Source organism: Rhineura floridana, chromosome 4 (genome assembly GCF_030035675.1).
Source record: "Rhineura floridana isolate rRhiFlo1 chromosome 4, rRhiFlo1.hap2, whole genome shotgun sequence".
NCBI lineage: Eukaryota > Metazoa > Chordata > Lepidosauria > Squamata > Rhineuridae > Rhineura > Rhineura floridana.
The window spans coordinates 87356337-87372619 of NC_084483.1; the positions used below are offsets into that span (position 1 = coordinate 87356337).

The 16283-nt window shown below is 41.7% G+C and overlaps 1 protein-coding gene across 2 annotated transcripts in view; it reads right to left on the bottom strand.

The window, feature by feature from the left end:
* Nucleotides 1-16283, bottom strand: part of TRAF3IP2 (TRAF3 interacting protein 2) — a 48252-nt gene that overhangs the window by 7269 nt on the left and 24700 nt on the right. For both annotated transcript variants that reach the window (XM_061623632.1, XM_061623631.1), the window contains 2 exons: nt 9229-9317; nt 7776-7844 (listed from right to left, as the gene is read on the bottom strand). In XM_061623632.1, the coding sequence (XP_061479616.1) occupies nt 7776-7844; nt 9229-9317 (158 nt within the window). The remainder of the gene's footprint in view (nt 1-7775; nt 7845-9228; nt 9318-16283) is intronic.

The window sequence follows — 16283 nt, forward strand, 5'->3', positions numbered from 1 at the left end:
ATTTATACACAATGAAAGTGGTGGTTCCCAAGATGCAGAATTCTATCCTCAGCTGTACACTTTGCATTAACACAGTGCCATTGTGGAATGCACACAGCCTATATCGACGGTCATTTCAATTTTATATAGATCTTCCTTCCCCAAATGCTTTAGACTGCAGTCCTAATCCCACTTAGCTGGGTGCAAGCCTCATTTTGTTCAGTAGGGCTGAATTTCTGAGTAGACATGATTAGGAGCATGCTGATAGTTTGTGGTCCTAAAATACTTACTGTGCAGTATATTCCTTACAAAGCCCTTGTATCAGTCGGGGTCCTAAAATGAACAGATTCCTGATCACGAAGAGGCTTGTAAATGGACAGTGCTTACAAGCTCCCATCAGCCTTCCTGGGGAGATTAAGAGTGGAGTAGGCATGGAAGGTGCATGTGTACACACACAGAGAGGGCCCATCCATACTTAACCACAAAATTGACGTTTTCCATATTTGGTTGGTGGCCTCCAGATCCATACGGGTCCTGTTTATGGTTGGATTTATATTGTGAAAACCTAATACACATGGGCCTTTTTTGTTGTCTAAAATGCTTTAGCAGTGGCCACTCCCCTAAGTCCACCCCTTTTTGGCGATTGGTCAGTAACAGTTGTTTGGTTTCCACACACCTTTTTAGAAGAGCACAGAACCATGTGTCTTTTTTTTTTTAATTACCACGCATGTGCAGGTTTGTGGATGTGCAAAAGGGCAAAATTAATGGAACACCCACCCACCCCGCCAAGTACAAGCAAAATAAACGTCTAGGCTGTTACATATAACATAAAGCATATTAAGGATGGAAGCCTTCTCCTCCCAAATTGTATTAGATCCTCCACTGCCAGCCAAGGGAGAAAGAAGGAGATTGTCTGTCATTCAGTTTCAAGTTAACAAAAGAGAGGACCCAGATTAGTCAGTTTCAGGCTCAGAGGAAAAGAACACAATTTACAGTGCCTGCACAAGCACCTACACACAGAGAGAGATCTGGCTGCCTGGAGGGAGATAAGCTGATCTCCCCTTCCTCTGGTTCCCTTTTGGCTCTTTGGTATGTTTATCACAAGACTCCCCAAGCCCCATCAAGTGTTTAGGAGGACAAAGAGGCTTTGCCTACTGCTGGATCAGCTGCACCCCATGGGATGCTCCTGTGAAAGAGGCCAACAGGGAGAAGAAGCCTGCTTGTTCTGCAGCAGCTTCCTCTCCCATTCCCTCCAGCTGTTGGGCAAGACAGAAGAGGCTTTGCCTGCTGCTGGATTGGCTGCACGAATGAATCACACACACACAACTGGATGCTGCAGGGAGAGGTAGCTGCTGGATCTGCAGAAACTCCCCCTCCCATCCCCATCAGCTGTTGGGCAGGAAAAGAGAGGCTTTGGCTGCTGCTGGATTGGCTGCAAGATCAGCCACATTAAATAACTAGTTTCTCCCATCAGCCCAAGGAAGCTCAATTAAAAACCACCTCCTCCTTTAAACTCTGTGTTTTCAATGAATTGTTTGTGTAATATCACAAAATAGCTTTTAAGTGGAAATGTGATTCATTAAACATTTGATTTTATGTATGATCACAAAATAGTTTAAAAGAAAAGGAAAAAGCAATGTGATACAGCTATAGAAGCCAGAAGGAGGAAGTACCCTGGTTCAGTACTGGAAGCAGGAATGAACTGTAAGATAGACAGCGGAGGCATGGACAGAGGGTGGGATCTAATAATGACGAAAACAACGATTTTAGCATAGGTGTGGTTGAGCAGCATGCCTTTGCCCACTCACTTCTGTCATATAAACATGAGTTCATTATTTTGTGTAATTAAAAAAAAACCCAGACTTAAAACATGTAGGAAATTGCCTTGCCATTTTCAAAGCCCCTGTAGCCCATATCCCCGCTCCGCCCCCCGAAAAAGTGGCTTTCAACAGCACACTTTTAATACTACTAACAGAGATGTGGAACATGAGGCCCTCCAGATGCTGTTGGACTCCATCTCCCGTCATCCCATGAATTTGTTTCTCAAGCATGCCACCTAACTTCTTCACTTCTGGGTCTGGGGAGATCCTTGGGATAACCGCTGCCTACTTCAAGGCAGTTGGAGACCACCTGCCCTGCCTCTTCTGTGACTTTAGAAGCCTACACCTGTGTTGAAGGGAAGGAGTCCACACCTCTGCTTACAAAGAGACTGTGCTGATACAAAACAAGCCTCCCCTCTGAATAATGAAGTTTTGTAGGAGATACAGTAAATTGTTTTCTTTAGGGGTTTGGGGTGTTAATGGTTACTTTTTTGTTTTTAAATATTGTTTTATTATGTTCATAATGTTGAAAAGTTGTTTTTTGTTATTATATTTGTTATGTCACTGTTTTATTATTTTTTGTTATTAGGAAATTGTTTTTGCAATTGTTTTTGACATGTATTTTTGTTCACCTTGTTGTAAGCCGCCTTGAGCACAATTTTATGTGGAAAGGCGGCATACAAATAAAATGATGATGATGATGATGGGATCTAACGTCACCTACCCATAATACAAAAAAAGTGGGGGGAAATGTCCTCACTGCAGAGGTTAGAGCGGTTAATAATCCAGACAGGAAAAACAATCAGTTGATAGCAGGGTAGGGGAAGTGTGGATTTAAATAGGAGAAAGTCCGAAATGGTGGGGAACGTCATATGGCCACTCACAAATTAATGGACACACAAGGGGATTACATCGCACGATTAAAAGGAGATATGGATGGGCCCACAGTAGGGTTGCCAAGTCAGAAGCATCCCAAACCCTGAGACTTCAGGGGTGAGCCCTAGTGATGTCACAGGAGCAGGTCACACTGATGACATGGAGGTGGGCCCAAGTGATGTCATTAAGCATGATACATTAAGCATCAACCACAATTGCTTGGAGCATACAATTCAAACAAAAACATTGCTCTGATTGGACACTGAGATAGAAATCTTAGCTAAAAGATAGAGCCTGGGTAGGTAACACTTAATCTAGCCTACTTGCTTCTTGCAAGAAGGGTTTAAGTACCCTTAGGCCAGGCCAGTCACCAGAAGGCCATTGTAGGAAGAAAGGGGCCTAGTGCTGTAGAGATGTTAGACAGGAGCACTCAGGAGTAAACATGGATGCCCCTGAAGGCTGCAATTCTAAACACACTAAGCCACATAGAACTCAATAGGAATTACTTCTGAGTAGATATGGTTTGGATTGTGCTGTCGGTAACGCTTGACTAGGGATCCTCTGCAAATATATCCATATCCAAGCAAGGTTGGCAACCACCTGCCTGGAATACTCTGCCCCTACCTTTTAACATGGCTGCTCCAAACTTCTTTACAGATTTGACCCTTCACTTCAGAAAGAGGTCTGAGAAATGAGTAAGAGTAAGAAGATTCTCCACCCTTTTCTGTCTACCTTGTGGGCTGCTATAAACTCACACTGAAAGCCAGCACAATTCCAGTGAGCAATAATTGACAGAGAGAAAACACACATGGTTTGATTCACCTTCACAGACAGCAGATTGGGAACAACAACAATTGCAGCCACACTTCCCAGTATGTGAATTCTCTTTTACCGCTATTGGGCAAGAAACCGTCATGCAACCAACAAGGTGCATCATCAGTGGGTTTAAGGGGGTTGAGCTGAGCGCATGGAACCACTGTTGTTGCTTCTATGGCTATAAGGGAGTGAGGTTAAAGGTAAATGAAATGCAAACAGAAAAAGAAAAACAAAAGACAGTGATGATTTCCTAAATGCAATACCATACCAACCACAACAAAATTCCTATGAATTTTGCAGAAAAGCAGAAAACTCAGCATCCCACAACCAGCCAAACCAAAATTAAAAATAATCCTGGTAGCCAGTCACCCAAGGGCACAGAAATCCCCATGCAGCACAACCTGACCCAGACAGTGCAGTTAGTGCAGAATGCTGTGGCACGATTGTTGACAATAGTAATACTCTATCAAAACATAATACCTCTGTACTGGTTGCTGATTTGCTACCAGGCCAAGTTCAAGGTGTGCTTTCCATGTTACGGGTGTCACACAGTACTTGTTTTACTCTTGTTAGAAATCAGTCTTTTAGTGTGGAAGCTACACTTTGGAACTCCCTGCCTATTGACATAAGGCAGACACCTTCACTGTACTCTTCAGCACCAGCTAAAAACATTTTTGTTTAGGTAAGCCTACCTAGGCAGGTAGAAGCTATTGTGTTTTTTATCTGTTTTTAACTCATTGTTGGCTTTATTGTTTTGAATGTTTTTAAATACATGTCTGTTTTTGCCAATGTTATTGTTTTAATTCCTTCTGTAAACTATTTAAAGATTTTTTACAATAAAGCAGTATATAAATCTTGTAAACAAAATACATAAATAAATTTTGGAGTCACTGTGGCCCTTGGGTCTCTTTCCACTTTTAGGAACAAAGGAATCTACCTTATACCAACTCAGGCCATTTGATACCATCTAGCTCAGTACTGATGACATGGAGTAGCATAGGCTCTCCAGGATTCAAGGCAATAGTCTTTTCCAGAAATTGAATATTGGACCTTTGCATGCAAAGCATATGCCTTGCCACTGAGCCACTGCCCTTTCCCTGTTTAAAAAAAGTATCTTTTAAAATTGTTCTTTTCAATACACTGACTGGGGAGGGCAGCTATGAGAGAAAAGGCCCTTAAATGCAAAGATGTATCACTGAACACTAAAATCAGATCATTCAGACCATGGTATTCCCAATCTCTATGTATGGATGTGAAAGTTGGACAGTGAAAAAAGCGGATAAGATAAAAATCAACTCATTTGAAATGTGGTGTTGGAGGAGAGCTTTGCACATACCATGAACTCCGAAAAAGACAAACAATCGGGTGTTAGAACAAATTAAACCAGACCTATCACTAGAAGCTAAAATGATGAAACTGAGGTTATCATACTACTAGCAGAAACTAGTAATGATTTGAAACAAATGCTGATGAAAGTTAAAGAGGAAAGCACAAAAGCAGGACTACAGCTGAACGTCAAGAAGACTAAAGTAATGACAACAGAAGAGTTATGTAACTTTAAAGTTGGCAACGAGGACATTGAACTTATCAAGGATTATCAGTACCTCAGCACAGTCATTAACCAAAATGGAGACAATAGTCAAGAAATCAGAAGAAGGCTAGGACTGGGGAGGGCAGCTATGAGAGAACTAGAAAAGGTCCTCAAATGCAAAGATGTATCACTGAACACTAAGGATCATTCAGACCATGGTATTCCTGATCTCTATGTATGGATGTGAAAGCTGGACAGTGAAAAAAGCAGAGAAGAGAAAAATCAACTCATTTGAAATGTGGTGTTGGAGGAGAGCTTTGCGCATACCAAGGACTGTGAAAAAGACAAATAATTGGGCGTAAGAACAAATTAAAACAGAACTCCCATTAGAAGCTAAAATGATGAAACTGAGGTTATCATACTTTCGATACATCATGAGAAGACATGATTGACTAGAAAAGACAATAATGCTGGGAAAAACAGAAGGAAGTAGAAAAAGAGGAAGACCAAAGAAGAGATGGGTTGATTCCATAAAGGAAGCCACAGACCTGAACTTACAAGATCTGAACAGGGTGATTCACGACAGATGCTATTGGAGGTCGCCGATTCATAGGGTCACCCTAAGTCATGATCAACTTGAAGACACATAACAACAACAATGAATGCATAGCATATCTAGAGCAGATCCACATCATTCATTTAAAGCACATTCAACACACATTTAAAGGACATGAATCCCACTACAGAATCATGGAAACTGTAGTTTGTTAAGGGTAGTAGGAACAAAAACAGTGAGGGGGAACTCTACTTCCCAGGATTCTTTAGGGGAAGTCATGCACTTTAAAGGCAAGTTGGATGTGCTTTAAATGTATTACATGGATCTACTTAATAAACTTTGCCTGCATGTAAATCATTTTAATTAATTTTTTAAAATGGAAATGAGGTATGAAGTTGACCATGGGCTACTCACCATCTGCCCCTCAGGATGAAAACAGCACAGGGGAACCACACCCACCCCAAGGAAGAAGGGCACACTTAAAATGTAGGGGAAGTAATAATTTACAACCATAGTGTGAAATCAAATACTTATCCGGACATAGTATGAAGAAATATTTATATAAGCATTACTGTCAAAGATGTTTATTATTTACACAACCTGTAAAGATATTTGTAGTGCGATCCCATGATTGTTTACTCAGAAGCAAGTCCCAATGTATTCAATGAGCCTTTCTCAAGCAGGGGAGCATACGCAGAACTGCAGCCTCAAATGATAAGGAACACTCACCCAACCCAAAATTCAGAATCATGCCACTTTAAGCTGTTTAGCAACTGTTTATATTTTTTGTGGTTATTGGATTTTAAAGGGATTTATTTCTTGTTGTGAGCTGCCTTGGTTTTCAATCATCAATCCTACCTCACAGGGTTGTTGGGAAGACTCCACACACACACACAAACACACACTCTCACACACACAGGAGATGTAAAAATACATAGATCTCATACAATAGTTTATTGTGAAAACCAGTTGTTCATTGCAGAACATTTTTTTTTAAAATAACATCAGTATTAGTTTCCTACATAACAAAAGCAGTGATACCTGTGTAAGCCTTGCCTGCTTTAAAAAAATAGGATTGGAGAGGGAGAGAAAGATTTACAACACAAGCACAATCCTTTGCTATGTTCACTCAAAAGTCCCTTTAATTTACAGCACAATCAACCATGTCTACTCAAAGGTAAATCCTATTGAATTCAGTGGGGTTTACTCTGGGTATGTGGGATTAGCATTGCAGCTTTACTCCCAGAAAAGCAAGTATTGGATTAAAGCTTCATATTGGGAAGGTTTTCAAAACAGTACCACCTTCAACAGCCCAAGAAAATTTAAACTTGCTTGACTCCTAACACACAACAGAAAAAAAGACTTTTTGTACTGCTGAAAGGTATATACTTGCTCAATTTATGAGATTCTCAGATAAACAGGAAAAAACAACAGTTTTCTACATTTGCAATGCAGTCTAGGTACTGCCTGGTGGCCCAGAAATCCCTTGTCAATCACAACCCTGACTTCACTTATTGGCTACAAACCTAAAAGGGCGGGGTTAGAGCAGCCAGCTAAGAGATCATTTCACTGAAGTTGCGGGAGAGCAGCTGATGTTTTGGTGTGTATCTCATGAAGCACACCACCTAGAAACTTTTTTTTAAAATGAAAGCTGAGAGTCCAGAGATTAAGCTAATTCACTGGAGACCTGGAGAGGACCCCAAAAATCTGGAGTCTCCAGCCGAAAACCAGACATCTGGCAACCCCAGCCCAGAGGGATGTTGAAACATTCACCCCCCTCCCCTTCCCCTGTTTAGGCTTGCACGCATTCTTTTGAATGCTTGAATAGGGTGAATGTGTTTAACCTATTTTGTTTTCATTTACAGATTAAAAATACAAAAGTGTTCTGCATGCAACTTTAAAATGAATAAATAAGTGATTTGTAGAGGTATTTTACAGATCTAAGAAAATCAAGTCCCCCATCTCAAAAGGCTCACATTTTAAATTAGACAGAAGGGGCGGGCAGGGAGGCAAGGACAAGAAAAACATGAATAATTAACCCACAAGGGGACCAGGAGACGTTTCTGTTTTAGTCTGTGGTTTCGTAGAAGGATTAATTCCTTAAGGATTGCCTGTGAGCTGCCTATGCTCAAAACTATCTTTGAGCTGCCTGTGGAGAACACTAGTGCAATAGTCACTTTTTTATTTCTTTACTTACATCGCTCAGGTAGCGTTCCATCCACTTGATAATGTCAATACCTCGAACAGTGTCTTCAAATATATCAATCTATGAGAATGTGAAAATGTTAACATGATTTCTTCAGCTCCGACTGTAGGCTAGTAGGCAAATATTTCCATTGTTCCCAATGTTTCCTCATTTTTCCAGTACCAAAAGTTTAGATACAAGTGTGTGTAGGCTAACAAGGCTCTCTGTTAGCAAAAAGCCAGCATATTTCTGCAGCTTGGCAAGTTTCCGATAGCAATATCACAGCAGACAAGGAATCTCTGGGGGGCGTAGCTAATTGTTTTCCTCTTCTGTCACCTGAGACACTGCTATGGATATGAGGTGTGGGTGAGAGGAAGCTCTTGTAAGGCCAATCTGATACTGCTGTAGGAGAAGCAACATGCAGAGCCAATTTTAGTTCTCACAGGTAATGCATTTGTGTCGATCAAGCATCTTACAATGCTGGGCCTTCTGGTATGCAAATATGAATAAGGTTTAAACTATATAGTGGGGGAGAGGAGGCTTTTTCAGCCCAAAGGTCACCTTCCCTTCTGGGCTTCCCAAGGGCCACCTGCCAGTAGTGGGCAGGGCCACAGGCAAAAGGGGCACAGTAACAAATGCAAATTTTACCTTTGTATAGTAGGCTAGTTCCTACACAGCCTCTCACACCCCTCTCTACTCTCCATCCAGACAAGGAAGGGGCATTATCAGAGTTCAAGGGCACATTCCAGCCAGGCAAACATGCAGAGGGTAAAGTAGGGTCGGTGAGGGGTGTGGCCTGGAGAGAGGGGGCGTGGTCTGGGGAGAGTTCCAAATGCCAGATATAGAGGCCTGGAGGGCCACATTTAGGCCTCGGGCCTGAAGTTCCCCACCCCTGCTGTATGGGATTCTTGAGTTCCAAGTTAGTTCATTGGCTAGGGCTTTGGATTGGATCCTGTGTTATAGAGTTTAGCTCTTAGTTTAGCCTTGAGGTCTTTCAGTGACTTTGAGTAACACTCTTTTCTTTCAAACTCTCTTAGAGGGAGATGTCTGTGGCTACTCATGAGGTTATTCTAAGAATGACATAACTACAATGCATAATGTCCACCAAGATTGGAACCCTGTGTAAGCCCTATTGAACACAGTGTAATTTACTTTCAAGAAGACATGCATAAGCGTGGGTTGTAAAAGTGCTGTGGAAATAGTTTACTATTCCAAAGGATTGACAGTACAACCTCATTCCATTTAGTGCATCCATTTAAATTTTGCACTGGAATTTCAACTGTACCATTTAAGTCACTTCTACCCCTCCTTTATATAATACTCAGTATTGAATATACGCTACTGAGTACAATATTCATTGGTGTGTGCAGGAACATTAAAAAGAAGAAAGACAACGTTTTCAACCTATACATGACCAATTTCATACATTCTTGATTGTTTCACTCGTCCAGGATGGAGTACTTACCGCAGTCTGAAATCCATTTACAAACAAAAAGTTCACAAGTTTCATGACCTCCACAGCTGTGTCCACAGAGTAGGTTATAAAGACTTTACCTAGGAGAGATGTTCACATGAATGTCAAAATAGGCGGTCTCAGAAAAAACAAAAGTGCTCTGCTTTCCTTTGCTTTAATTGTACAAAGCAGACAATAACCTCTGTCTTACTTGATTCTGATTATTTATACAATGAAACTGAACTGACTAGGTGGTCTTGTGACCATGCTAGACACCTCCACTAGAGACCTCTGGATTACCTTTTCATTTATCCCATATCCTGCTCCCAAGGCAAAAATCCTGGGAGTATAAGGACACCTTCAATGGAAAATGCTCCTTCTCTAACCACTTAATGATTCCTAAACCCTAACATTTTCCAAACTTGTTTATAAAGGTGACTGTTATAGTCTCAAGGAACAAGCCATGGAAAAGGACTTCATCCTCCAGACTCAGTAGCCTAATTCATCCAGCTATCTGTTCTCCAAATAAATTACATGGTACCTCAGACAAGACTGAGATGCTGTTAGTAAATGGATCCCCTGACCAGTTGGATGTTCGACCTGTTCTGGATGAGGTTACACTCCCCCTGAAGGAGCAGGTGCGCAGCTTGGGAGTCCTTCTGGACCCGTCCTTGTCACTTGAGGCGCAGGTGGCCTCGGTGGCACGGAGTGCTTTTTACCAACTTAGGCTGGTGGCCCAGCTACGCCCATATCTGGACAGGGAACATCTTGCTTCAGTTGTCCATGCTCTGGTAACCTCACGATTGGACTACTGCAACGCACTATACCATTGAAGATGGTTCGGAAACTGCAGCTTGTGCAGAATGCAGTGGCCAGATTAATAACCGGGACCAAGCGGTCAGAACATGTGACACCGATTCTGGCCCGCTTGCACTGGCTGCCTATATGTTTCCGGGCCCGATTCAAGGTGCTGGTTTTAACCTATAAAGCCTTACAGGCCGTGGGCCCACAATACCTGATGGAACGTCTCTCCCGATATGAACCTACCCGTACACTGCGCTCAACATCGAAGGCCCTCCTCCGGGTGCCTACTCAGAAAGACGCCCGGAAGGCGACTACAAGAAAGAGGGCCTTCTCGGTAGCGGCCCCCGAACTATGGAACACCCTTCCTGACGAGGTATGCCTGGCGCCTACTTTACTATCTTTTCGGCGCCAGGTGAAAACCTTCCTCTTTGCCCAGGCATTTTAATATTTTTAGTATTTTAGTATTTGTATTTAATGTCTATAAAGATAGTTATATGTTCCATCTTTTTTCTTTCTAATTACTTCTGATTTGTATTTAATATGGGTTTATTAGGTTAATCTTACTTTTGTTGTATGTTTAAACTGTTGATTTGATGATTAGGTGCTTTTAAATTGAATGTAAATATATATTTTTATTTGATGTACACCGCCCAGAGAGCCTTGCTATCGACGGTATAAAAATTGAATTAAATAAATAAATAAATATTGCTTTAAGCTGCAGGCCACTTTAACCCAAAAATGTGTAAGGAGCAAAATTAATCAGTTCATCAAATTCAAAGGAAATCTTGCTCAGTGGTGTCAGCAGATTCAAGATATAGTGCATGTGTATTTTTGGAATCTAACTCCCACCATCCCTGACATTTGGCTGTGCTGGCAGGAGCTGATGGGAGTTGGAGTCAGCTGCACCTGGAGGACCACAGGTTCCTCCCTCCTGACACAGCTGCTTGCTCTACCAGATAGTTACACTGCAATCCTATACATGTTTACTCATCACTAAATCCCATTGCATTCACTGGTGCTTACTCCCTGATAAGTATATTTAGGACCACAGGCTTCATTTATTTTAATTAGTTTAATAATTCATATCCTAAGAACATAAGTGTCGGTGTGTGCGTATAGAGATCATACAAGTAGGAAATTCTAGAGACGCATAGAATCAGTAAATGAGCCAGGCCAGGCAAGTTTCTTGTAAGAGTCTTTACTGACAAAATACTAAACACAGTTCTCTCACTCCAAACTACTTTCTTCCCCCACACCAGAGCTTCTGCAAGTTCCTCCTTATCTACTTGCCAGCCAGCTGCTGACCTTGGCAAACCTGGCGCTCTGTTCTGCTCTGCTTAACCCGTTTATTGCAGGTTTCCTTCTTTCACTAAAAATCCCTGTCTGTGAGTCTCATAGCTTGCTTTACTGAACAACAGCCCCCACCGGACTCACAGATTACAAAACTACATGTTCATTTATACAATATAAATTTCCATTCCATAATTCTTGCAATACACATCGGTACATGGTTTTGTTTCCTTACAGTATCTATTTACATTTCCATTTCTTCATCACTCTCAATTTTACTTGGCCCTGCACCTGTGTCTTCACTTGTTCCTGCACTAGTACCTGGCACCTCTTTATCTTGCATTGCCATGTCTTCACTCCTCAGTCTTTTCACAGTACGTTTGCCACTTTGAATTAAGTCAGTCAATGCGGTTCTTAATGGTATTTGATGACCAAAAGGAACATCTGCTGCTTCCTGCTTGCTTGCACTATCAAGTATTACTGTTTGACTTTCTTTCCAAGGTTTATCTATCACCTTTATGCTTCTACTTAACACTAATTGTTGTTTCTCAGGCAACCAAATTCTATAATATGAATTCTGAAATCCCAAAATACGACCTGCCTGTGCTCTTGAAGCTAATTTACCATGTCTTTTCTGCTTTGACACATGCACCCAGCATTTTGCTCCAAAACGCTCTATGTGTTTTACCCTGGGCTTTCTTCCAGTCAATTTCTCATATGGAGACATGCCTATTACTCTGTGCACAAGGCGGTTCTGAATGTAAGCAGTGTACAGAATACATTCACCCCAATAGGTGTTATTCATATCTGCATCAGCCAGCATGGCTCTCATTGAATCCTGCAGTGACCGGTTCCTCCTCTCTGCAGTTCCGTTGGAGGATGGGCTGAAGGGAGCAGTGAGACTTTGTATTATTCCCTTCTTTTCCAAATATGTTTTAAATGAATTACTGGTAAATTCCCCACCTTGGTCTGATTTGATATTTTTGATAACAACCCCATATTGTGTCTCTGTCCTCTGTATAAATGCCTTTAATTTATCTTCTGCTTCACTTTTCTTTTTCAATAAGAATACATGTGTAAATCTGGAAAAATCATCTACAATCACTAAATAGAATCTTGCCCCACCTTTTGAACACTGGAAAGGTCCAGCCAAATCCACATGTATGAGCTGATAGGGTTTCGTGGTAGTACTTTCACAGCTCTTATTTACAGGAGTCACAGTCATTTTTGTTTTATAGCATACCTCACATTCATCCACATGCTCACAATGTGTTAGTTCCAAATCTTGACTATGCTTTGGGGTATTTTTCACCTTCTCAAAATGTGCGTGCCCTAATTTTCTGTGCCATTCATGTATACAGTTTTCGTGTTTGTTTTTATTTACTCCTATCCAGGCACACGTGGGTTTATCAAGCTTGCTCTCTACCATAAACATTTGGTTCTGTAATTTCCCTTGCATACAGATTTCACCATCTTTTCTCACAAAACATCTATTCCCTTCAAATGTAATTTTACAACCTATTTGAGCTAGTTTTCGTACTGATAGAATATTATATTTTAAACCAGAAACTAGTAACACATCTGTCAATATAGTTCCCAAATTACTTAACTTGAGCGTGCCTCTTGCAATCGCGTCCTGAGTTGATCCGTCAGCCAGATAAATCTTCTCCTGCACTGGCTTTGATGTGTAAAATAAACTAGAGTCTGTGATCAGGCAATTAGACGCCCCGCTGTCTAACAGCCATTTAGAGTTAATTAGTTTATTGTCCTCCTTAGTAATAAAGTTCACGCTTGTTCTCTGATGTCCAAAGTCCCTGTTATTTCTTACTTAAACAATATCTCTGTATATGTCCTCGGGACCCACAAAAATAACATATTTTATTCTCTTGCCTGTTTCTTTGATATTGATATTGTTGTACAGCCTCAGTCTCTTTTAATTCAGTCTTCTTACTCTCTTGTCTCCTATTCCATTCTTGTTGAAGTTTTTGTTCTACAAAGTCCAAATTTAAATTTCCGTCTGGTAAAGTTTCTAAGCTCGAGACCATTACATCCCATTTTCGATCAAATGAAGATAACAGTATATAGACCATCTGAATGTCACTATGATGCACTCCTCTTTCTTGAAGTTCAGCAAATAATCTACGAAATTCAGCCAGATGCTCTGTCATAGTCACTTCATCTGTAAAACGCATCTGATAAAGTTTCCGTGCTAAACACAGCCGGCTCCCTGCGGTTTGCTGCACATGAACGGCCCTTAGCTTCTCCCACATTTGATTAGCTGTCGGCTCATTACTCACCAGCAACAGTTGAGAATCAGACAGCCCCAGAGTTATAAAAGCCTTCGCTTTCTCATCTTTCTTCGTCCACGCTGCTGAAGGAGCTGCCGGAGGGGGGTTTTCTACGACATCATTCAAATCTTCTTTAATCAGAACTGCTCTCATTCTCCATTTCCAGCTGGAGTAGTTTACAGCATTCAGTCTCTCCATCGGCATCCCGGATGACAGGTTTACAGCCATGTTGTCCACTCTTACTTGCCTCTTTCTTGTACTTTCTTTTCTCTGCAACAACGTCACTTGAACCCCTTACTTTGTATGATAAGCTGGGCCCATAACCCCTGTCGGTGTGTGCGTATAGAGATCATACAAGTAGGAAATTCTAGAGACGCATAGAATCAGTAAATGAGCCAGGCCAGGCAAGTTTCTTGTAAGAGTCTTTACTGACAAAATACTAAACACAGTTCTCTCACTCCAAACTACTTTCTTCCCCCACACCAGAGCTTCTGCAAGTTCCTCCTTATCTACTTGCCAGCCAGCTGCTGACCTTGGCAAACCAGGCGCTCTGTTCTGCTCTGCTTAACCCGTTTATTGCAGGTTTCCTTCTTTCACTAAAAATCCCTGTCTGTGAGTCTCATAGCTTGCTTTACTGAACAACAATAAGAACATAAGAAGAGCCTGCTGGATCAGGCCAGTGGCCCATCTAGTCCAGCATCCTGTTCTCACAGTGGCCAACCAGGTGCCTGGGGGAAGCCCGCAAGCAGGACCCGAGTGCAAGAACACTCTCCCCTCCTGAGGCTTCCGGCAACTGGTTTTCAGAAGCATGCTGCCTCTGACTAGGGTGGCAGAGCACAGCCATCATGGCTAGTAGCCATTGATAGCCCTGTCCTCCATGAATTTATCTAATCTTCTTTTAAAGCCATCCAAGCTGGTGGCCATTACTGCATCTTGTGGGAGCAAATGCCATAGTTTAACTATGCGCTGAGTAAAGAAGTACTTCCTTTTGTCTGTCCTGAATCTTCCAACATTCAGCTTCTTTGAATGTCCACGAGTTCTAGTATTATGAGAGAGGGAGAAGAACTTTTCTCTATCCACTTTCTCAATGCTATGCATAATTTTATACACTTCTATCATGTCTCCTCTGACCCGCCTTTTCTCTAAACTAAAAAGCCCCAAATGCTGTAACCTTTCCTCGTAAGGGAGTCGCTCCATCCCCTTGATCATTCTGGTTGCCCTCTTCTGAACCTTTTCCAACTCTAGAATATCCTTTTTGAGATGAGGCGACCAGAACTGTAGACAGTATTCCAAATGCGGCCGCACCATAGATTTATACAATGGCATTATGATATCGGCTGTTTTATTTTCAATACCTTTCCTAATTATTGCTAGCATGGAATTTGCCTTTTTCACAGCTGCCGCACACTGGGTTAACATTTTCATCGTGCTGTCCACCACAACCCCGAGGTCTCTCTCCTGGTCGGTCACCGCCAGTTCAGACCCCATGAGCGTATATGTGAAATTAAGATTTTTTGCTCCAATATGCATAATTTTACACTTGTTTATATTGAATTGCATTTGCCATTTTTCCGCCCATTCACTCAGTTTGGAGAGGTCTTTTTGGAGCTCTTCGCAATCCCTTTTTGTTTTAACAACCCTGAACAATTTAGTGTCGTCAGCACACTTGGCCACTTCACTGCTCACTCCTAATTCTAGGTCATTAATGAACAAGTTGGAAAGTACAGGTCCCAATACCGATCCTTGAGGGACTCCACTTTCTACAGCCCTCCATTGGGAGAACTGTCCGTTTATTCCTACTCTCTGCTTTCTGCTTCTTAACCAATTCCTTATCCACAAGAGGACCTCTCCTCTTATTCCATGACTGCTAAGCTTCCTCAGAAGCCTTTGGTGAGGTACCTTGTCAAACGCTTTTTGAAAGTCTAAGTACACTATGTCCACTGGATCACCTCTATCTATATGCTTGTTGACACTCTCAAAGAATTCTAATAGGTTACTGAGACAGGACTTTCCCTTGCAGAAGCCATGCTGGCTCTGCTTCAGCAAGGCTTGTTCTTCTATGTGCTTAGTTAATCTAGCTTTAATCATACTTTCTACCAGTTTTCCAGGGACAGAAGTTAAGCTAACTGGCCTGTAATTTCCGGGATCCCCTCTGGATCCCTTTTTGAAGATTGGCGTTACATTTGCCACTTTCCAGTCCTCAGGCACGGAGGAGGACCCGAGGGACAAGTTACATATTTTAGTTAGCAGATCAGCAATTTCACCTTTGAGTTCTTTGAGAACTCTCGGGTGGATGCCATCCGGGCCCGGTGATTTGTCAGTTTTTATATTGTCCATTAAGCTTAGAACTTCCTCTCTCGTTACCACTATTTGTCTTAGTTCCTCAGAATCCCTTCCTGCAAATGTTAGTTCAGGTTCAGGGATCTGCCCTATATCTTCCACTGTGAAGACAGATGCAAAGAATTCATTTAGCTTCTCTGCAATCTCCTTATCGTTCTTTAATACACCTTTGACTCCCTTATCATCCAAGGGTCCAATTGTCTCCCTACCTTTCTGTACAAAATACATTCGAGGCAACTTACAAGAGATATAATGGATAATAGATAAAACCAGCACGTGCGCATAATAGAACCAGCAGAAGAAAGCAACAAGATAAAAAACTGTCCTACCTGTCATTGAAGAACT